The sequence below is a fragment of the Fibroporia radiculosa genome, assembly GCF_000313525.1.
Source record: "Fibroporia radiculosa TFFH 294 genomic supercontigs, scaffold4635, whole genome shotgun sequence".
Taxonomy (NCBI): Eukaryota; Fungi; Basidiomycota; class Agaricomycetes; order Polyporales; family Fibroporiaceae; genus Fibroporia; species Fibroporia radiculosa.
The window spans coordinates 5256-26292 of NW_012133409.1; the positions used below are offsets into that span (position 1 = coordinate 5256).

General features: G+C 52.7%; 7 protein-coding genes across 7 annotated transcripts; 3 read left to right on the forward strand and 4 right to left on the reverse strand.

Annotated features, from left to right (window-relative positions):
- Positions 1–15: 15 nt before the first annotated feature.
- On the reverse strand, positions 16–3745 carry FIBRA_05496 (uncharacterized protein; the record flags this gene model as incomplete). The annotated part of the gene is made up of 5 exons (XM_012327259.1): positions 16–25; positions 90–556; positions 611–735; positions 792–2769; positions 2819–3745. The coding sequence occupies 5 exons, from the start codon at positions 3743–3745 to the stop codon at positions 16–18; spliced, it is 3507 nt and encodes a 1168-aa protein (XP_012182649.1).
- Positions 3746–4353: 608 nt separating this feature from the next.
- On the reverse strand, positions 4354–11444 carry FIBRA_05497 (uncharacterized protein; the record flags this gene model as incomplete). The annotated part of the gene is made up of 17 exons (XM_012327260.1): positions 4354–4908; positions 4970–5120; positions 5170–5266; positions 5320–5608; positions 5667–6041; positions 6092–6232; positions 6285–6791; positions 6843–7132; positions 7181–7261; positions 7315–7614; positions 7668–7766; positions 7878–8162; positions 8221–8442; positions 8494–8868; positions 9359–9966; positions 10026–11091; positions 11144–11444. 17 exons carry the CDS (start codon positions 11442–11444, stop codon positions 4354–4356), a joined length of 5742 nt encoding a protein of 1913 aa, XP_012182650.1.
- Positions 11445–11601: 157 nt separating this feature from the next.
- On the forward strand, positions 11602–12413 carry FIBRA_05498 (uncharacterized protein; the record flags this gene model as incomplete). The annotated part of the gene is made up of 5 exons (XM_012327261.1): positions 11602–11831; positions 11885–11994; positions 12046–12147; positions 12204–12274; positions 12324–12413. 5 exons carry the CDS (start codon positions 11602–11604, stop codon positions 12411–12413), a joined length of 603 nt encoding a protein of 200 aa, XP_012182651.1.
- A 2196-nt stretch (positions 12414–14609) lies between these two features.
- On the forward strand, positions 14610–15957 carry FIBRA_05499 (uncharacterized protein; the record flags this gene model as incomplete). The annotated part of the gene is made up of 3 exons (XM_012327262.1): positions 14610–14726; positions 14781–14874; positions 14933–15957. The coding sequence occupies 3 exons, from the start codon at positions 14610–14612 to the stop codon at positions 15955–15957; spliced, it is 1236 nt and encodes a 411-aa protein (XP_012182652.1).
- A 174-nt stretch (positions 15958–16131) lies between these two features.
- On the reverse strand, positions 16132–17902 carry FIBRA_05500 (uncharacterized protein; the record flags this gene model as incomplete). The annotated part of the gene is made up of 13 exons (XM_012327263.1): positions 16132–16170; positions 16228–16316; positions 16366–16451; positions 16506–16606; positions 16662–16909; positions 16964–17111; positions 17165–17244; positions 17293–17346; positions 17398–17428; positions 17489–17527; positions 17579–17620; positions 17674–17720; positions 17770–17902. 13 exons carry the CDS (start codon positions 17900–17902, stop codon positions 16132–16134), a joined length of 1137 nt encoding a protein of 378 aa, XP_012182653.1.
- Positions 17903–18083: 181 nt separating this feature from the next.
- On the forward strand, positions 18084–18705 carry FIBRA_05501 (uncharacterized protein; the record flags this gene model as incomplete). Its single annotated transcript, XM_012327264.1, has 2 exons — positions 18084–18113; positions 18172–18705. 2 exons carry the CDS (start codon positions 18084–18086, stop codon positions 18703–18705), a joined length of 564 nt encoding a protein of 187 aa, XP_012182654.1.
- Positions 18706–19277: 572 nt separating this feature from the next.
- Positions 19278–20939, reverse strand: FIBRA_05502 (uncharacterized protein; the record flags this gene model as incomplete). The annotated part of the gene is made up of 4 exons (XM_012327265.1): positions 19278–19778; positions 19829–20449; positions 20504–20643; positions 20699–20939. 4 exons carry the CDS (start codon positions 20937–20939, stop codon positions 19278–19280), a joined length of 1503 nt encoding a protein of 500 aa, XP_012182655.1.
- Positions 20940–21037: the final 98 nt, after the last annotated feature.

Here is a 21037-nt window from a genome sequence, read left to right on the forward strand (position 1 = left end):
CTGGCGTGCTCGGCGTCACCGTCCGCTCCCCGCCCCGCGCCAGCGTTGCCGCAGCGCTCTCCGCACTGATTTGCTTCCGCGAAACAGACGACGCCCGGCTCCGCGAGTCCGTCGGTGTCCGGCCCTCCGGGACGTGCAGCCGTCGCGCGACATGTTGCGCCTGCACCGCCTGCCCCGTCGAAATACTCTTCACCACCTCCGGCCGGATGTCCGCCCACATCTGCAGTGCCTTGATCGACCCCCACTCGATGATCTTGCTGTTCAGCCAATGCAGCGACACCGGCTTCGTCAAAAAATCGTTGCACCCCGCCGCAAGCGCCGCAACCCGGTCACTCTGCAGCGACGACGCCGTCAACGCGACAATGATCACCGACGACCGGTACGGAGGCGTCGACGTCGTCGACGACCGCGAGTCCCCCACAGACGCCTCCGACGGTGTCTGCTGCCCCTCCGACTGCGGCGTCGTCGGGAACCCGCCCATCGCATTCATCTTCTCCACCCGCCTGATCTCTTTCGTGGCCTCGATCCCGTCCATCACTGGCATCTGTATGTCCATCTGCGCAAGACAGCGTCATCGCGGAGCCACCCCACCGTCCAATGACAAACCCACCAGAATAAGATGAAAGCTCCCGGTCTGCCACTTCGTCACCGCCTCCTCCCCGTTCTTCGCCACGTCAAACTTGATCTTCTTCTTTTTCATGAACGTGGACAGGATGGTCTGGTTGATCGGGTTATCTGCGTCGAAGCGCGGTGATTACAGCGAAGCGCGAAGAGCCACATAGAAAACGCACCATCCACAATGAGAACGCTGATGGGCGGCACGATCCCCGCCCCAGACGCCTCCCCTCTCTTCTGCGTCCCTGCCGGTGCCGACGCCTGGCTCTCCAGGTGCGGCCGTCTGAACCGCCGCCCGGCCGTGGCCCGCGACGGCGACGTGGGCGGGTCCGAATTCTGCTGCTTGTGTATCGACTCTACATGCCCGTGTTTCCGCGAAGCCGTCCGTGGCAATCCCGACCCGCTCGACTCCCCCGTCGGCGACTCCGTCATGCCCGCAGATATCGGGCTCTCGCTCGGGGGCAGCGGCGTGATCCCATCGTTCGGCGCGGCCTGGCGGCCTTTCCCCTTCGCGGGAGGAAGCTCCACCAGGCCTGCCTCCGGGCTGCCCTCTGCGCTGGGCGACGCCGGCGGGCGCGAGCTGCGGCGCATGCTTTCGACAGGACTCACCGTCAGACCGCCACTCTTGGTCTCGTGGTCGGATGCGCGACGGAACGACGATCCTCGCGCCCGGCCTGGGTGATCAGGCTGAGGCGTGGGTACATTACTGCGCTGGCCTTTTGCCTTAGGGTGGAAATAAATCCCTGCCGGCTGGCCGTCCGGACTTTGGATCACCAGCCCCGAGGCAGGCGTCGCTCCTAGCTTGGCCGCTGCATCCGAAAAATACTCCATAGAATCTGCCACTCCCCGTGGAGATGAAGGAGCGTAATCCTTCGGCGATTTTGCCGACTTGTCCGAGCGGACGCTGGTCGTCGAGCGCGCACCGGGCGATCTGGCAGCGTTTGAAAGACCGAAGAACGGCGTGAGACCTGGGCTGACAGGTGAGGTAGCGGTTGGATAGAAAAATGGGTCCACGACGGGTCTGGTGATGGCCGTGTGTAATGCCGTCAGTACACGACGCGGACCAGCGGGTTTTGGAATCACAATGACCTCAGGCATCCTAGATGAATTACTGAAGCCTGGTGCAAGGATGGATTGTACGGCATCCTTCACGAGTTTGAAATTAGACAGAGAAGTGAAATGAACAACGACGGGAGGTGGGGCAGGTGGGGCAGCGAATGGTGTCAAACCCATAACACGAGCAACCTGAGGCGAAGAGCGTGGACGGTGGTTGGCCGCCAGTGATGGTCGCTTTCTTGAGCTCAGAGTGAGCGGATACGCATATGCCGCTCGAATTTTCTGCAGTTTGGCCCGCAAGATGGAAACATCATCATCGATGATACAAAACGATACTGCCTCCGCGCTAGTAGAAGCCCCAGCAGATGGACCTGTGGTCTGATCGTACGGAAGAGTTTCGCCCGAAGTAGTCGTCGTATCTGAACTACCCTCGACGCTCTCGGTCGATGAATCAGCGTTTGGTTCGGTGGAGACATGGCTAACATCCATACCCCAAGCAGTAAGATAGCTTGTGAGATGTTGAGCAAAAGCGCCCTTGGAGTGAGCGAAAAGGGTCACTTTTCTTCCCTTCAGGGACTCTGCAAATTGCGACAATTGGTCCAGCGTAGGCTCTTGTGATATCTTGACCTCCGGGTTGCCCGCATAAGCCCCGTCGTCTGGAGAGATACTGACAGTGGGGTCTACAACCGACGGCAGGCCACGATCCAACGTGATATGTAAATTGCAGGGGCGCCCGGAAGAGAGACCTCGTGGAGGGACGTCAGTTTCCAAACTCGCACCTACATGGCGAAGCAATCGCCGTAAAAACAGGGTCTTCAGTGAAGGCTCCGGACGGAGCGCAGATATAGGAGAAGATGTGAAACCACGGTCACCGTCGACCAATTCTGCGCCAGACGCATCTGACGAGGCAAATCTGTGGGTTATATGAAAGGTACACCGTAGCGGACCGTCGTAATCATGTGCAGGCGACGAAGAGCGGGTCACTGGGTCACTGTTCGCCACACCCGGTTCGTCCCCAGCGGCCAAAGCCGGTTCAATAAATAGGCCAATTTCAATGGTATCTCCTGCTTGCGCAGTGGCAATAATTTGACGGACGACCTAGAAGCTACGTCAACGCGAGTGCCGCCAATGAGTCTCTGCAACTTACATGCGATAACGTGTATGAGATGCCACTCTCGTCCCCCCTCAGAGCGACGTGCTTCATTCCTAGATCCCCGTGAAACAAAACAATGTCCACATCGGCTTGCGCAGCTAGCCCGCTCAAGACATCCCCCACACTCTGCAACATCTCGCCAACATCAAAGTCGTTCTCCACGACCGGCGTTGGAGAGTGCCCCCTATGATTAACCGGCTTCTGGAGCGGGAGGTCGAGGCTGAGCACTGACATGTGCGCGGACATGTAGTTCAAGTTCTTCATGGACGTGAACATGGCCGAAACTGAGGGAGTAGGAATGGAAAGCGAACAAGCGGAGAACTGCTCCTTCGCGGGATCGAGGACCTGCGGAGGCGACAACTGGAGCAAAGTCTGGATTATCATTTGCACAGAGTCAGCCAGCTCGAGAGAAAGCTCATGAAAATGCCCGAGTTCCGCGGGCAGCTGGATGGCGGACGATGTGTTGTCGTTGGACGGGGAATATGCAGTTCGTCTGGGGTTCATGAGCGATCCTAGCTGCGACGGCAGAGGCATGGAGAACGCGCGGGACAGTCGGGGAACAGGGCGGAGGTGGTCGCTCTGGTCGAGGGGATTCTGGTCGGAGTCCATGAGATTAGTGGGAGTCACAAAGTCGGATTCATCGCTCTCGCCGGTTCGCGTGCTCCTCCTGGTGGGACGACTGGGCTCCTCCTCTGACATGTCCGTCTCCCCCTCGGAAGAACTCAACGAAACACCCGTGGATCGCTCGGTCGCGAGCGGGACGCCCACAGGGGGAGGGGGATCGGTGGGCCATGCGAAGCCAAATTTGCTGGAGGGGGGCAGGTCCACTACGACAGGACTGTCGCCCGGGGCCTCTTCGTCGACCGCTTGACTCGCAATGACGGACGGAAGGCGCACAGAATGCAGTCTTGTCCCAGACATCGCGTATGGCCGGAGGAGCTACCGTCCGCAGCGGTAGATTGGTGGCCGACCGTCGAGCCGACAGACCAGGAGGAGGGGAGGAGAGAGGGAGAGAGGGAGAGAGGGAAGGGGAGAGGAGGGGAGGGTGGCGACGAGGCCAGTCGGACTGGCGGCGAGCAGTCGCTGTGCGCGCGAGGGCCAGGACGGGAACACGACAAACAGCGTCAAATAAGCCTGCGCTTGAGATTCACGCCAGATTCCTGGACAATTGTCGACGCCCACCGTTGTGGTCTGCAGCAGAGCGTCGCTTGGCTCGTCTCCCCCTCCGTGCCCATGCTTACTGGCCTGAGAGTGCACAGGCGGACGACCCTCGCATCAGTCATATTCCATTACAAGCTGGGCCTCTCGCGCAGCGCCTCGTTTGTCCAGAGCAGTCTGGGTCGTCCCCATAACAAGCGGCACGCCGGACGAGCCAGCCTCGCCAGATACGACGACGGCATCTGCTCATCTCACCATTGGTCAACGCCGCCAACACACATCACCGTGAAGCGCTCCACGCGCACAACATGAGGAATACCATTATAACAAGCGACATCACAGTATTAGTTGGACATACGGCTTTACATAGCCTAGTACTGAAGCTCCACGTCTCCCTCGGCCACCAGATCCATGTCGTGGTAACTGACCTTTTTTCCTGCGGACGCCCTGGGATCTTCTTTCGCATCCGGCGGCGGCGGCGGAGGAGGCCCACTTGCACCTCCCCGCCCCCCTCTTCTGCCACCAGGTCCTGGCTCAAGTGTCGCTACAGGCTTGGCAGGCAGACCGGCTGAGGCCGGGACAGGAGGCGGCTCCACGTTCTGTTCGTATCCAGGGGCATACCCGCTAATGCGATCGCTGAGCCGCCGAGCTGTCACACCCTCATCCTTCCGTGGCGGAGGATATGCGCCAGGGTGATATGGGTACGCGTAAGGATCCCAGTAATTACCGTTAGCGTATGGAGGATATCCTCCGTATGATCCCTGGTAAGCAGCAGGACGCCCATAGTCGGATGGAGGAGCGTAAGCAGGCCCTTGCAGACCATAGGCTTGAGGCGGCGGCGCTTGACTGTTGCCTACTAAAGGAGGCGGGTGCGCAAAGGGCTGAATCCGATGAGGATCCAGCGCAAAGTTATTGAAGTAAGGTATCTATTGTAAAGGCAACAATGTCATCAAAACACATGCCTCTACGAATGAAAATTCTCCGTACCTCTTCCAGATGCTTGACGAGTTCGGGATGCTTGTTGGCAATATGCTTCTCCACGAACGACGTGGCTTTGAACAGCTTCTGGCATGTCTTACACCTGTATTTACCCTCGTCTTCTTGCTTCATGAAAGGCTCAGCTGCTTTGGACAGTTCCCTGCAGGGTGATTCAGACAGTCAATAGCCAGAGCAAGCAGAAAACCTACTCTTCGTAGCTCTTGCCGCCGTAGTCCCGTGGGTCCACGCCGGCACGATTGATGAGCAGCGCGACCTTAGAATCAAGCCACTCGAGCCATCGTTCGTCTGCGTGGTATCGTCAAGCATCACAACGTTCCGAGTGGAATGTAGAAGCATACCATTCCGCTTCCAATCCCTGTTCTCAGACTTTTCCTTGACTGGGGCATCTTTCTCTTTCTCCTTCAGCTTCTCGTCGTCTAATGCTCCTTCAACTTTCAGTTCTCTCTCAGCTTTCTGGGCCTCAGCCGCCTTCACCTCTTGCAGCAAGGCTTTCGACATGGGCTTCCTTACATGCTTCACACACTTGCGCTGTAATTCCTCTAAGTGATCGGTAACAACTGCGCAGTAATAGCATGTGTGAAATGCAGCACGCAGGTAGGCAAGGTACAAGTCGAGCGACACTACCGTCTGGGAGGTTGGTCAGTGCGTTTCAGCCAATGAGCAATGTATTATAGAAAGACGCTACCTTCTTCGCCTCCAACACCCTCTCATCAGCTGCATCTATCAAACCCTGGTCTCGCATATCGGCCATCACTTTCTCGATTCGTCTCTCAACAGCATCACTCCCTCGCTCCTTTGGTTCTGGGTCCTCATCTTCGGTACTCAAACCATCAGCCATAGCGGCATCACCATCAGCAGAAACGTCAGCATTAGGTTCCTTCTGTTCAATCTTGACTTTGCGCAGACTAGCGCATTCTTCCTCAAGGATGGCAGCAAGTATCTTGACGTTAGCAAGATCTTTACTCATCCTGTCTGGCTTGCTGGCGACTTCTGGTGCATAGCGGACCCTTGATACAAACGGCTTGGTGATGTGAGCGACATGAAGCTTGAAGCCTTCAATCTGGACCAGATTCAGTAAATTCTCTGCATGATTGTAGCCGTCTATCCCACCTTTTTATCCGATAGCTCAGCCATGATTGTTGCCATGTCGGCATCATCACGGAACTTGAGCCAACCAGCACGATAGTAATTCCTCTTCTGAAGGGGATCACCCAGTGCCAGATAGACAAACCCAGGTATCTTCCCACATGACTAAGGTCATAGTCAGAGACTGACCCGTGAAGCACAAGGGCAAAGCACTTACGTCTTCCAGTTTCATGCGACCGATGTCAGGAGGGATAGTACGAATCATAACTTGATTACCCTCAGGCAATACTGAGACCTCCTCGCCTCGGCTATTACGCTTCGGGTCGGACGAAGCTTTGCCATTGGTGTCGAGACGATTGGCTTCGTTGTCTCCGCCTTCATCCTCGGCTTCAACATTGAATTGCATATCGTCATCGCCGCCGCCAGCATTGATGGCGGGTTTCTGCTCCTCTACATGGCCCGCTTGGGTGCTACTCGCATCCACAGCGTTGGAGGTAGTATCTCCACTCGGGGCACTGTCCTTGGTAGGCGAGGCCACATCTGGCTCTGGCTCGTTCAAGTCAGGATCAAACTTGCCTGTCTCCAAATCCAGCAGAAACGCATCCATCCTGCCTCTCCAACCCACTTTACGAACCCGAGTGCGCAAAGAAGTATATTCAGGCGCAGGTTCGTATTTTTCGGAAAACCATGGTGACTTGCGATGATGTTCAAACATCCGTTGCAGCTGAACAGATTACGATGAATTAGGAAGAATGAATGGTAATAAGATACATACCTGTTGTGCGGAGAAATCCTTCTTGTACTTTTCCCATCGAGTCCTGATGCCGTTGCGAGGTTTTGAGCCATCCCCAGCTTCTTGTTCCGCCGCTTTGTCGGCATTGTCCTCCTCGATTGCTTGCTGAGGATAGAAGTAACGGAACCACTCCGCATATTGTTTTAGGGATGCAGCATAATCGAATGTATGAGGATCCGGAGGAGCACGACGCAATGTGCCGCCATACGGAGGTGGTGGATATTGACCACGATGTGGTGAGCCGCCATAACCATAGCCCCGAGAATGAGTGTCTGTAAAAAGGTGAGATGAAATATGAGAACAAGGAAGGTGATACGAACCATAATCATCACCATACCGGGGACGGGGCTCGTATCTATCCCGCTCCCAAGGTGACAGCGAGCGCCGGCGCTTCCTACCGGCTGAGGACAAGGTGTTATTAGAGAGTGACAAGGTGAACATAACATAGACGTACCTTCATCTGCGGGAGGACTGCGACTTCTCCCTCGCCGACTGTATTCATATGCAGCTCTCTCTCTCTCATAGTTAGCCCACGCTCTGTCCCTGTCATAAGCCTCCCAATCTGCACGGTAGGGATCCTGGGGATATCCCGGCTCAGGATAGGCCGGCCTGGGAGGATAGGACCCGCGGTATGGAGAACGAGAGCGGGAACGTCCACGCGGAGGTGGAGGCGGAGGATAAGCAGCGCCAGACCAAGCAGACATATTCAGAGAGACGAGCTGAGAGATAGAAAGGAGAACGAGAAACGCGACGACTGATCATCAATAGCTGTGAGAGAGAGTAGGCGAGCATGATGGAAGCACAGACCTCTGAAGACGCGACACACGACGAGCACGGCGTTCTCGATGCTCGGTGAGACGGGCTCACTGTGTTCGCGATGGTGAACGCAAAACAGGAATGCGTTCCCTATGGTCCGATTTCAAACTCAGCCTCAAGTTGAAATTCAGCGCTCGACGTCCGAATCAACGAGTCTATCCTGTGATTGTATAATGGCACACTACGGATACTAGAAAATACTTTGTAATACATTGTCCAACTCCCCCTCTCCAGAATCCCCGTGTGTATGTTTTTGTTTCTTCACTTGAGTAGAGCTCTGTTCTTTTTCATCCTTCCCCTTCTTTCGGGGACGCGTCATTCCTTCCGCAGCCTCCACGGAAGTTTCGGGCTGCGCCTTACGCTTTCTTTCAGAGCGTTTGTCCAAGACCCTAGCAAGTTCAACGTTTTTCAAATATTCCCGCTGTTCACGCCGCGATTGCGACAATTCTGCCCTCAATTGAGCGGCGTGCAATGCAGCTTCATGAGCTAGTGAGATAACAGACTGAGCAACGCTGAATTCATCAATAAACCAATGTTGTCTCACCAATTTGTTCTGTAAGCATATTCCATTTGAACTTAGGCAAATACTTCATTGTCCACACATCATCTCGCCAGCGTGTGCCCTTCTTCCCACCAATAGGTTGCGCATTCAACATGTCTGCGACAGAACGAGCTACCTTTTTATCCTTGAATTCAACCCAACCCTCTGTGAAATGAGCCTTCTTGGTAGCCGTGTATTTACGCCTCAAATATGCTCGCTTGGGATCTGACCATCAGCCCATTAGCCATTGTGGACCTTATGCATAATGTAACATACCTTCTTGTTGAAGGTATACTCTACCCACTTCTCCGTATTCACTCATGATATGCCGCACTTTCGTGGGTCGCATCCCAGGTGGAATACGCGAAACATAGACGACACCTGCTTTATCCTGAGCAGCCTTGAACGCAGAGAGTGCCTCAGCTGTCAGTGGCTTGACGACCTTTTGTAAGGGTCCAGCGAACCCGTCAGGGTCCATTCCATTCCCAAGACTATCGGCATCGTCTACTTCCGACGCCTCGACCTCGTCATCCGTTTTCTCTGAACGGCTGTCACTTTCATTGAAATCTTCGCTGTGACGGCGAACATCAGAACTCGAAGGGCCGGCTTCTGGTGATTCAGCGAAGCGACTGTCCGTCGCAAACCGAGTATCTGCGGTAGGCATTTAGTGATTCCGACGGTGACGAATTAGGAAGAAGTGAGAGGGCTTTGGCCAACAGTTGCAAACAAATGCTCGTCCCAAATGGCATTCAGCTCAGACTCCTCGATCATCTGTCAGGCGCCACGACTCGGACTCGGAAAGCTAGAGCATAACCTTGAAAGCATCTAAATCTCAGTCGATCCGCTATGTATAGATGGTTGAATCCGACCACAGCTTCTGTACAACAATCCTGTTACATAGTCTCCGTGGAAACCAATCATGCAGTTAATTCTACGATATTCAGTAGTAGTAGAGAAAGTAAGGTATAGTTTTCCTATCCGCTGAAGGCTAGATATACATTGCTTGAGATTGATATAAGAGACACTCAGAACTTATCCAACACAGTTGTGTCAGCTTAAATAGAACTCTGACTGAGCATATCCAAGAAATCCAATGCTACAGATGGAAGCGATGAACCTTGCGAAATTTCGGATGACGTACCGACATTCATTGGGTCCATCGAATGGGCCGTTTCACTTGCTATTTCATCGCTGTCAAGAGCTTCACGATACGACAGCGATACGGGTTGGTGTTCACATTCAGATGGCGATAGAGCACGCATTGGACGAGCGGGTGACGAACTATAAGGCCTTCCGAACGAATCAGGATCATCTCCGCGCCCCAAGCGTGAATCAAGACGGTGCCAGGTAGGAAAACCAATCGTATTATTGTCAGATCCTGGCTCTGTCCCTGAGGCGACATGATGTCCTTGGTGCGAATCATTCTGCAGCTGGACGTTGGGAGGATCGGCCCGTTCATTGGCCTGACCGCTTTGAGCTTGTGAGCCTATGCTGTCCTGGTCCGCCAGCCAGCTGGGTTGGCTATCGAACATATCACGAAAGATACGTAACTGCGTGGGGGTTCGGGAATATCCACCTTCATCGTCTTGATAAGAGGCACTATAGGAAGATGGTGCACGAAGCGGGGATGTCAAGATCTGACTGTCTATTCCGCCAGATGCCGCGGGTGTATGCACCGGAGAAATTTGTTCTATTTCAGGCTGTTGCTCGTCAACGTATGGTGCCAATGGTGATGAGTAATCTATGTCACTGCAACAGAAACACTCGTATGATGCGAAACATTTCATTCATAGGGGACTCTGACTAACCATGGAGATCCTGGGTCTTTGGCTAGAGAGTATGAAGCGCTAGGGGTCTCGTTGTGAAATAATGTTCCCTCATCCACAGGGGGCTGTGGAGAGACATCCTCGGTCCAGTGAGCAGCATCAATTGTAAGAGGCCTTTCAATCTGGCTCTGAGAGCTTGGAATGGGTTCCGGGGATTTCATCACACTTTTCGACGTCTTTCCAGGGAGCCACACACGATTGTCAGCGCCAATACTAAAACGACCGCTTCGAAGACATTGTTGCGACACGGCGGGTGAGCCCGATTCGATTGAAAGCTCTTCTTCTCCGAACTGAGACGTAGATACACCTTCACTACTTGTCCGCCACAATCCCGTCGGCGTGACGTCTGGTTTGATGTAGAGATCGAGCTCTTGATTTTGCGAGCTAGGAACGAAGTCGCCCTTTTCATGCGCATGGCTAACCGCCAAAACTCCTTGACCTCGAAGAGGCACTTGATGTACCATGGACGATGAGGCACACACTAACGACAGATCTTGCGTCTGTGATGATGGTATGACTTCGCCCTTAACAGGCCGTGAAACCGATGAAAAATCCTGAGCATATAGCGGATATCCGGGACGACTTGGAGACGGAGACGGAGTGAGAAGGGCGGAGCCCATGGCATCACCTTTGTACGCAGCTGGAAGAGCCAAAGGTGATTGGGGTGTGAAGGTAAACTGGCCCAGAACGGGCTGTAGCTGCAGCTTCTTGGACAGTGTAATCGTAACACCTGTACATGGTGAAGGACCCCGCTCCTCTACAAGTCGCGAGAGGGACGCATCACCTTCAATAGATGCGCTTACTTGTGGTTCGAGTGCACTTTTATCGGGGGTTGCAGGAGAACTTTGGTCACTATATGCTCTACTCGCACATTTCACTGCATTCGTCGGCGGCGGTGTGGGGAGAGCCTCTCTTGCTAATCGAGGGTCACCTTTCGACTGGCGCGCGGGAGTGGCTATGGATGATAGACTGGTGGCTTTGTCTTCTCTTGCAGCGTAGTTGCAATCCCTTTCTCCAACAGCAGCATTGTTCCCGGAGATCGTTGTTTCTGAATATTAGGCGTTAGATTAAATTTTTCTATCGATACCAAAAAAACAGACCGTCTGCCTCTACGACACGCACAGGGCCATAGTGGGGAGAGCTTTGATTGATTGTTCCATCGCTAGGAGAACGAAGGAGGGCATCTATGTGAGTCCCACCTATATCCTTCGCCTTCTTTCGCAATACGCTCAGAGGTTCGTTTTCTTTCTGCTTTCCTTTCTTTCTAGGGGGACCGGATAAATCTTCCTCTCCAGCGGCATTTTCAGACTTTCTCCTCCGCTTAATAGATTGCTTTGTCTGGGCCCCTCGTTGGAAGAAGGATGTAAGTGGTAGCTGACTCCCAGCAAGGGAAAGATTCATTATTGATCGGATTAAACAAACGCGTCCCGGCGCGTCATGTGTATCCTGTTTACACCGTTTCGGAGTTGACACGGTTATGAACTCCGCCAACATGTTTAAACGAGTCGCGTCCCGTTCCACCCGCAGCCAACCCTCCTATACTGTATCAAAACTCATCATGGTCAACTATCCGCAAAAGAAACGCAAGCTCTGCGACATCGAAGGGGATGAGATTCCACAGCGAGCAACTACAAAACGCAAGCTCTGCGATATCGAGGGGGATGAGATTCCACAGCGAGCAACTACAAAACAAGCTCCCGTTTCCGGGTTGCTCATCAAGCGCCTCTCGAACAAAGCGAAGCTGCCAACTCGTGGGTCTCCTCTCGCGGCGGGATACGATTTATACAGGTAAAATATCCCAAACATTGTATTTGCTCTGTTCGATGTTTTTTTCATTGCAGTGCGGAAAGAAAAACCATTCCGTCGCGTGGCAAAGCTTTGGTGGATACTCAACTCTCGATCGCCGTGCCCGCAGGCACGTATGGCCGGGTCGCGCCTCGAAGTGGATTAGGTATGTTCAGCCTATGGACTTCTCGTTCCTTCGCCGCCAATACGTGGACAGCGTCGAAATTCATGATTGACTGCGGCGCTGGTGTCATTGATGCCGACTATCGGGGTGTTGTCTTCGTCCTCCTATTTAATCTATCAGACAAGGATTTCCAAAGTACGCGTTTTCACCAACTGGCAATTACCATGTATTCAACGCATATTCATTGTAAGTCGAGGAAGGCGACAGGATAGCTCAACTCATTTTAGAGAGAATTGTAACACCAGAAATTATCGAAGTCACGGTGGGTGCAGGTCACGTATAATGTTTCGTTTTTCTGATTCAGATGACAGGATTTGGATGAGACGCTGCGCGGAGTTGGTGGATTTGGATCAACCGGTGGCCACAATGCTCTTGAATGTCGCACGAATAGTTCCACTTAGGACATTTTGAGCTGGTGACTTATGCCTATATTATATTCCCACCGGTCGTACTCTTGAAGCGAAGTTTACTGTTAATACTAGTAGAATCTTGTCAGATCTGTATATGTAAGACGGGTGAATTCAAGAAAAATGATATTCACTTACTTCCGTGGATCGACTGTAACTGCAAGCCATGGCCAGCAATCGCTCGCCTAAGAGCAGATAAACAGAGCGTAACAATTGCTTGGAGTGTCCATTAATACACGAAATCTGTCAGGCATCACATCATAGCGCACTCACGAAGGCACTTATTTTGGCTTTTTCGCATCGACAATGTAAAGTCCACTCCTCACTCTTCCAGAGTGACTCTGCAAGTCGCGACCCTGAATCTCTGTATTTGATATCGGTGGACCGCCCTCATCAAGTTCAATGCCAATTTCTTCGGCCCATATTCTCCCATCCGGTACGCCACCGTCCTCTGTAACTTCGCTTGTGTCCACCAGCTTGACCGCTTCAACGAGCCTGACTAGTTCCTCCATGTCCCGAGTTAGCGCGCCATGTTCTGCTGTACCCTTTTCCGGTGGGATTAACGCTGATAAATCATGCAGACGTTGGAGCGTAGATGCGGAGATTTTTGGTTTAGGATAAGAAGAAAGGAGGTCATTTACCGACCATGTAGGCTGTGTGGGTATGCCGTACAAGTCAGTCTTGACACTACCCTGGCCAGATTGCGATGAGCTTAATCGGCTGATAAGTGTGCTATGAGGATAGTTTCGAGTAGAACGCAAAATTGAACGTAAAGGGTGTATTCGCATTGTAGCAGATGGATGTAGAAATGAAGAGCGACGACTTGACAGAAGATCAGTGCCTGTAGCGCTTGGAGGTCGCGGAGCTTGAACATAGACCTCCGCGAGACGAGCGCCTCACATATATCCTCTCAGGCTAGACATAATTGACGTCCATTCGAAGAGCAAGTATTCTTTTCAACTGCGAAAGGTTGTGTGTCTTCTAACTGTGTCAGGCCGTGCTTAGATGTCCTCCACTGTTGCCACCGCTCTTCGAAAACTTCTGCCCAAACAACTACCACCGTCACTCTCATCCCGGCCAGGTAACCTCTATGAAGTTCTGTCTCGGTACCCTCAGGATGGGGTAGGACAGCGGGTGTACCAGACGCGGTGGGCGGCGAAAGGGATATCTGACTGTTACTGGGAAGTGACCAGGACAAAATTGAAGCTTGAAGGAACGCATGGAAAGGTCTGGGGGGTGTTGACATGGCGAGGTGAGCATGAACCATGAAAAGCGCCCTGGATAACCAGAGAGCTACGCTTTTTCGCAATATGACCCTGTTGTTGATATGTCCTATAGGGAAGAGGGTGAGCGAACGAGAAGAGAAAATTCCGGGAGGACTGAAGTACAGGTGGGCCGAAGGTGCATCGAATACACCACCAGAGCAACACTACCCATCCTCATGACTTGTCGGCATTCGTTTGCACTACGGGCTCTGGACTATTCTCATTACAATACGATGACTCGCGTTGCTCCGTATCAATGTCAGTGGGCTCGCCGGAGCTCAACGAAATGCATGCTATTGAGCCGCGAGCTCCGGGGTTGCTGTTCTTCCATCCATGTCTTTTCATTTCTGACGAATTTAGAAGAAGGGTATATACTACAATTTTATGTTATGATTGACCTGCTCGAAGCCATCGGGCACTTGTTCAGTGTTCAAATGAAGTGCGAGCTTCGTGTGAAATTGTGATCAAGAGGCGTCTCTCGCCTACGCACATCGGTATATTGCGCCGGAGCGCTGTTCACAGCTGTCTTTCACCAAACGGAACGTCTTGGTCTCGTCCGCTCCTGATACTTTCTGCATTGCTTTCTACAATGAGCTCGCGTGAGCTGATAGACGCACAGTTTGACCGTGCTGTGGAGATCGTCCAGGGTTTACCGAAGAATGGACCAATACAGACCGGATACGAGGAAAAATTGACGATGTACAGGTGCGTGGCCTAAACTGCCTATACTCAGAGTGTTCTGCGTATTGACCTTGCTGCGACTAGTTTATACAAACAAGGTGTCACCGGTTGCACTTTATGTCCCTTTTCAAAATAGTTGACTTCATGCTGGATGGGTTGCAGCTACCGTGGGGAACGTCCAGTCTCCCCGTCCGAGTGTGTGGGACATGCTGGGAAGAGCCAAGTGGTGCGATATATTGATTCGATGGAGGTGTTCTCATATGGTACTTACGCTGAGGCGGAATGCAGGGATGCATGGGCGAAGCATAAGGACCTTGATTCATATGAGTCCAAGTGGCTATACGTGGATGCATTATTGAAGGTACATATCTGAGCAGCTCCTATATATAAATGCACTCTGAGAGGCAGGTGCCAGGTGTTGCGAAAGTATTCCGATAAGACAGTAGCGATGGACTTAGTGCGGGAGTTGGAATCTTACACAGGGGACCCCTCGAATCTTGTCATGAGTGGTATGTCGCATCTCCCGCTTTTGCTGTCGTACCATGGACTTACCTGCATTGACTGCAGGCTCATTGTCAAGATCTAGAGCATCAAGCTCATCCGGATCTACTGCTTCTGACGACCATGCGATATCCCGTTTTCAAGAGGGCCCGCTACCCCCGCATTTACGAAACAACCAAGGAGGTCCATCGTCGTTCCCACAACCCTTTCAAGACTTGTCTGAAGGTGAAAGCAGTACAGACGGTGAAGAAAACGACCGTGTCCCTCCCGTGTCTGTATACGCACAGAGTCAGATGAACCGTCCACAGTCGTCTATGTCTTCTCGTCGATACCGAACTCCCACAGCAGGCTCCATCATGCTCTCTTCCCCACCTGGCAGCACGAGCGTGCCTACATCGCAGCCTCTTCCAGCATTTCAGACCGAATCTGCCTTCGCCGAACCCGGTGTCTCGTCTGGTTACCCGCAGAGTACTTCGTCGCTTTACGATCGGTTCCGACAGTCCTCCTCTGACCTCACATATCCCACGCATCCATCTCCCGCCCATCCCCCTTACAGAGCACCCAGCCAACAGCAGCGGCGGCCTTACAGCGGCTTCCCGAACGCTCCAGCTCGCCCCGCGTCGCGCCCAGCTATCGAGCGCGCTATAGAGAGCATGCAGACTGCTATTGCCGCTCTCACTGAACGAATAGAGACCCTTGAGGGGCTTGCTCATCGTTCGACCGCATCACTGTCCAGCCAAGGGCGACGTTCACCCCGCTGGAGCGCTACAGGACAGGACAGCGAATTGCTTTGGGACATAGATGATATGGGCATGTGGTCGATTGTCCTGCGTCCCCTCGCTCGCCTAGCCGAAATGATCAAGTTCATTGCTTCTCTCCTAGCACATGCTCAAGGCCGTTCGCCGACGTTCGTTGTGGTGCGGAGACTTTTCTTGGATATTTCGTTCTTGTTGTGTGTGCTTGCTGCAACAAAAGTAGCGTGGAGACGAAGCGGAATTCGACGAATGGAGGCTCTTGCTGCTTTGACAGGACTCTGGTGTGCGGTGACTGGTACACAAAGGCCACGCCTGTTGATAGATAGAGCGGTGTGATTATCGTTGTACGACGAGTGTTTCGGAATCACATTTACTCTTGGCTTTCGCGTACTCGATGTTAGACAGATCTTCAGCGATCAGACAGTCATTTTTTCTTGCGTTACATGATACAACAGTATGATTGCCTTCCTCCAAATACATCCTACAGCATTATACACACTCCTGGATGCTTCACGACATGTCGACGACACAACGAATGCAGTCACCAGCCTGACAAAGTCGAGAGCATCAACAATGGGAATGACGGGAGAATACCTATCCACTTACATGCATATCCTCAAAGCCGGCATTGATTTCAGCCAATGTCCGGTGGTGAGTCACATATTCATCGACCTTGACCTTGCCTTCGAGATAATCTACAAAATTGTGAGACACTTTGAAATCGAGACGGCTGACAAAACACACCTTCAACAAGGCCAGGGAGCTCTGTGCGACCCTTAACACCTCCGAAAGCGGTTCCGCGCCAGGTACGGCCAGTGACGAGTTGGAATCTAGTATCGCGATGAACACAAGAGTACAGCGCGATCTTGCAAGCAACAACTCACGGGCGCGTAGAGATCTCCTGGCCGGCAGCGGCGACACCAATGATGGTGCTAACACCCCAGCCTTTGTGGCAGGCCTCAAGGGCACCACGCATTACATGCACCTGCCATTTTTCGAGTTGAGAGGCAGGGTCTGATCAACGCGTCGAGTATACTTACATTACCAGTGCAATCAAAGGTATAGTCGAGTCCACCGTCAGTGATCTCGACGAGATGGTCTTGAATGCGCGTCCCCTCCGGGAGCTGGGCCGGATTGATGAAATCAGTCGCACCGAATTTACGAGCCCAGGCTTCTTTTCCAGGGTTAGTGTCGATTGCGAACACGCGGGATGCCTTAACAAGCGCAGCTGTTGCAATGACACCAAGGCCGATCGCGCCACAACCGAACACAGCAACTGTAGATCCAGCTGATTTATGTGAATCAGCAACAGTGTTAAAATAACCTCAACAGCTATGCTTACGGATCCCGGGCTGCTTTACGACCGCACCCCAAGCGGTGGTGATACCACACCCAAGCAGGCAGACACGCTCCAAAGGTGCCTTGGGGTTAACGGCGACAACAGACACGTCTGCGACAACAGTGTATTGCGAGAACGTAGACGTCCCCATCTGGCAGAGAAGCATTTATTGTAATGTGCCAAGGAAAGGAGACATAGGCGTACGAAGTGATGGATGGCTTGACCTTTGCATGTGAAACGGCTTGTGTTATCTGGCATCAGACCCTTGCCTTGCGTGGTGCGAACTAATGAAACATAAGCGTTGGAAAAAAAAAAGTGGATGTATGTTAAACCTTTGCCACAGAGGTTAGTCTTGCCGCTTTTGCAGAACTTGCACTCGCGGCATTCTATATTAAACGTAAGCTTCACAGACGGCTGGTACGGTAGATGGTTCTCACCGGCAGTGTAAAGGGGAATAACGTGGTCGCCCTACGGATGAAGGATTGATGATCGGTGGATCTGGAAGTACGGGAGGTATGATCGACATACCACGGAGACGCTGGTGACACCTTCGCCGACGGACTCGACCTATGAAGGAGAGTGGATTGGCATCGCGAAATGAAGTGAAACAGGACTTACGATTCCTCCACCCTCGTGGCCGAGAATAACCGGGAAAAGACCCTTATCGGACATGCCTCGTCAAGCCGATAACAAATCAGAGCGGCAATTCCTACCTCTGGGTCCTTACCACTGCGAGTGTACTCGTCCGTGTGGCAAATACCTGAGTGAACTAAGATCAAGATCTTGGAGTGACTATATGCAAAACATACCAGTGTGCAGGATGTGGATGCGGACTTCGTGAGGGCCCGGAGGGGCGACCTCGACCTCCTCGACCTTGAGGGGCTCGCCGGCGCCCCAGCAGACAGCGGCTTTGCACTTGATGGGTTTTCCTGCGGTGGACATGGGAGCAAAAGACAAAGGAGTGGGCTGGGAGACTCACTGACGTCTGCGCCGAGCTAGGGCTTATAAGAGCGGGACTCCTAATCTTCCGGGGCTTTATCACTTGATCACCGTGTCTCTGCGTACGCAGAGGGCGGCAACCAAGATTGCTCAGCCGGTCATGCAAACATAGTCACTGGACACCATGTCTTTCACCAATCTCTACTATAAACGCGTAAGTTCATCCTGATCATCTCCAATTGTCATATCCAGCTCCGTGCCCACCCCCCTAGGCCGTCGCCACCGCGCGACCCTGCTTTATCTGCTACAAGCCGACAACTACCGTGCTCGCCACAGCACAAACTGTGGACTTTATCTATGTTTGCGATGGCCATCTTTCGGATCCAGGTTTTGCCAGCCTGGTGGGCGAGACAAATGATGGCGTAGGAGCGGGCGGTGCGAAGATGGGTCTCACACCAGACGAGATCGCTGCGGTAAAGCAGGAATGGGAGGCGCGTCAGAAGAAGAGGCAGGAGAAGAAAGAGAAGGAAAAAGAGAAAGCAGACGATGCAAAGGAGAAAGAGGATAAGATAGATCAAGATGGGGGGTCCAAAGCAGCCAGTTCGAAGGTGCCCAGCCCACCACCCTCGGGCTCTGCTACGCCTACAACCGCAACTAAGCCGTCGCACCAGCGGTACACGCTTCACCGCGACATGTTTGCACTGCGTCTGGCGGAGCATCGCAAACGCAGGCAAGCTGCACAGGCGAAAGAACTCGCACCACGATTACCTGGTGCACCTAAAGTGTCTCTGCCACCCAGTTCTTGAATAATCAGATTTGTAGAAGGTGGCTCATATATGCATTTTCTCATGTAAGTGGTCGTCACCTCCTTCACAAAAAATTATGATCAATAACAATGCAACACCAGATGCCCACGGGTGAATAATTGTATAGATCTGTTGTACACTAGTAGCGCTAGCCTGCGCCGGAAGATATATCACAAATCTTTTCCTGAACAATGGTACAGTATCACGCTTGTGACCCTTTCTGGTGACCTGGGCGGGTTGCTAGTGCTGCTCCGAAAATGCTTCTGACCGCATCACTTGACCATCGCATCCGAGCGGCACGAACAATTACTCTCACCAGAGAGGGGACGGGTAAGTGCACCACCCTTTGCATGACCTGCCCATACTTCAGATTCGGTCTCTAGAAGCTCTCACTTTGCGACTTGTTCCGATAAGTGATATCTTTTCTCTGAGTAACTTATCGCACGCTCGACGTTTTCATGTGTCTACTCATTTCGAATTTATCTCGGACCAGGTTGTGACTCTGAGCGTGTCTCAATATTGAGCTTGATATAAAAGCTTCGATCCATGCAAGTCCGACATGAAGAAAAGTATTAATCTCTAAATGGATTACAATCACATACCATGGCTCTAACGGCGAAACTCGCTATACTCCCTACGGTCAACCCACCCACTAAGCAGAAGCTCGCTACTGTGGCAGCAATATCCACATCTTGTGTGCGTCCCTTGAGACGCGGGTTATGTGCCACAGATGGTGCAGACATCATGCACATGCTCGACACATATCCGTTTGATGTTGAGAAGAGTAGTAGAATGAGCATGAACATCGCATCAGATGTAATAATGGGGCCAACCGCTACGGGCGACGACCATTGGACGTTGCACATTAAGAACAGTGGGATGAACAGAGTGCGTGCGAGCGCAATTGCAACGAGTCGATTGGCGGACCAGACAAGGAGGCGCGGGATAGAGCAGAGGAAGCGGCCCAAGAAATCGCCGATATTGTATATTAGGAAGTGGATGGCACTGAACAGCAGCGGATGCATAGCAGGGTTCGTGGATTGAATAGAGACAGTGATCGGAGGGAATACGGACTAATTTCGAGCGTCAGGAAGATGCAGGTAATATTAAAAAGATCACGTACGAGAGTGATTGCAAACACATAAGCAACAGCGAAGTTGTATGGTAGGTTGAGCTTGGCCATCCGGACAATTTGGGTTTTCCCGCTCAAACTCTTGTGCACGGACGTCTCAGAAGTCAGAATTTGAGTTTCATCGAGGCTATGAGGCTCTGATATACGAGATATAGCTCTGGATGATGATAGTGTCTTGTATGCAGGTAAGCTCATCATCCACATGTGCACACCTTGAGTGATGATCAAGAAGATAGTGGACAATCCAAGGAATAGAGATGCAGAGACTTCTTCCGGCGTTCTCGAGGCTGAAGCTTCAAGAGAGGGCGCTGGGGAAGGAGATGCATTCCGCATGGATGCGGCTGCGCTCAATACCTGTACCCCACTGACCACTACACCGACCGCGGCTTGGCCAGACATGACGGCCTGCATGGCCTTGTGGCCGAATAGCGATGCGACAGCAACGACGGCAGTTTGTAAATATGAACCTGCGGCGGCTTGCAGCATCCCATTCAGGAGCACGAAGGCGAAGAAGAGACCCGGAGATGGGTGCATCCACGTGCTAAGTGTGAGCGTGGCGCATAAGATTGCCAGTGCAGCGAGAGACCAGAGAACACGACGAGAGTTGGAACTCTGCAGTGAATGCGCTCAATATACAATTATTCCAATGTCCGATAGTAAGCTCACCTGCTGAGCCGTAGCCGTCGCGTGGGCCAAGAAACTGAAGTTGGAAACCATGAAGGTGGTTGACAGGTACGAGCTGAACGAACTCTTCAAAGAGGATCCCTCCAGACGAGATAAAAAATACGGTGTTGCAGTGATCATGACTGTGAAAATGTTAGGTTGCCACCTCAGTCCTTGCGAACGCACCGATACACTCACCGTTCCAAGGCAGGAGCACGGCGCAGCCAAGTATGAAGTGTATCCAGTGGATGCGCCCGTCGGCTTCCACTGAGATCGCACTGCCATCAAGCCCACCGGAAATCCCATCATCATCGCCATCCAAGGTGGTCTCAAGCGATGGTCTAGCAGGAGCCGATGCCAGTGGCGCCTGAGGAACTGGATGGTACAAGGCCTCGAAGGCACGGTCAGAGTCGGTGGAGGTGGTTGCTCTTCGAGACATTCCGGGGCCACGGGTCAACGCGAGGCAGAGTTGCGAATGCAACTGGCGATGAGGCGAGTGTTAATTATGTCTGGGAGCAAGGACATGGCACGGCCGAA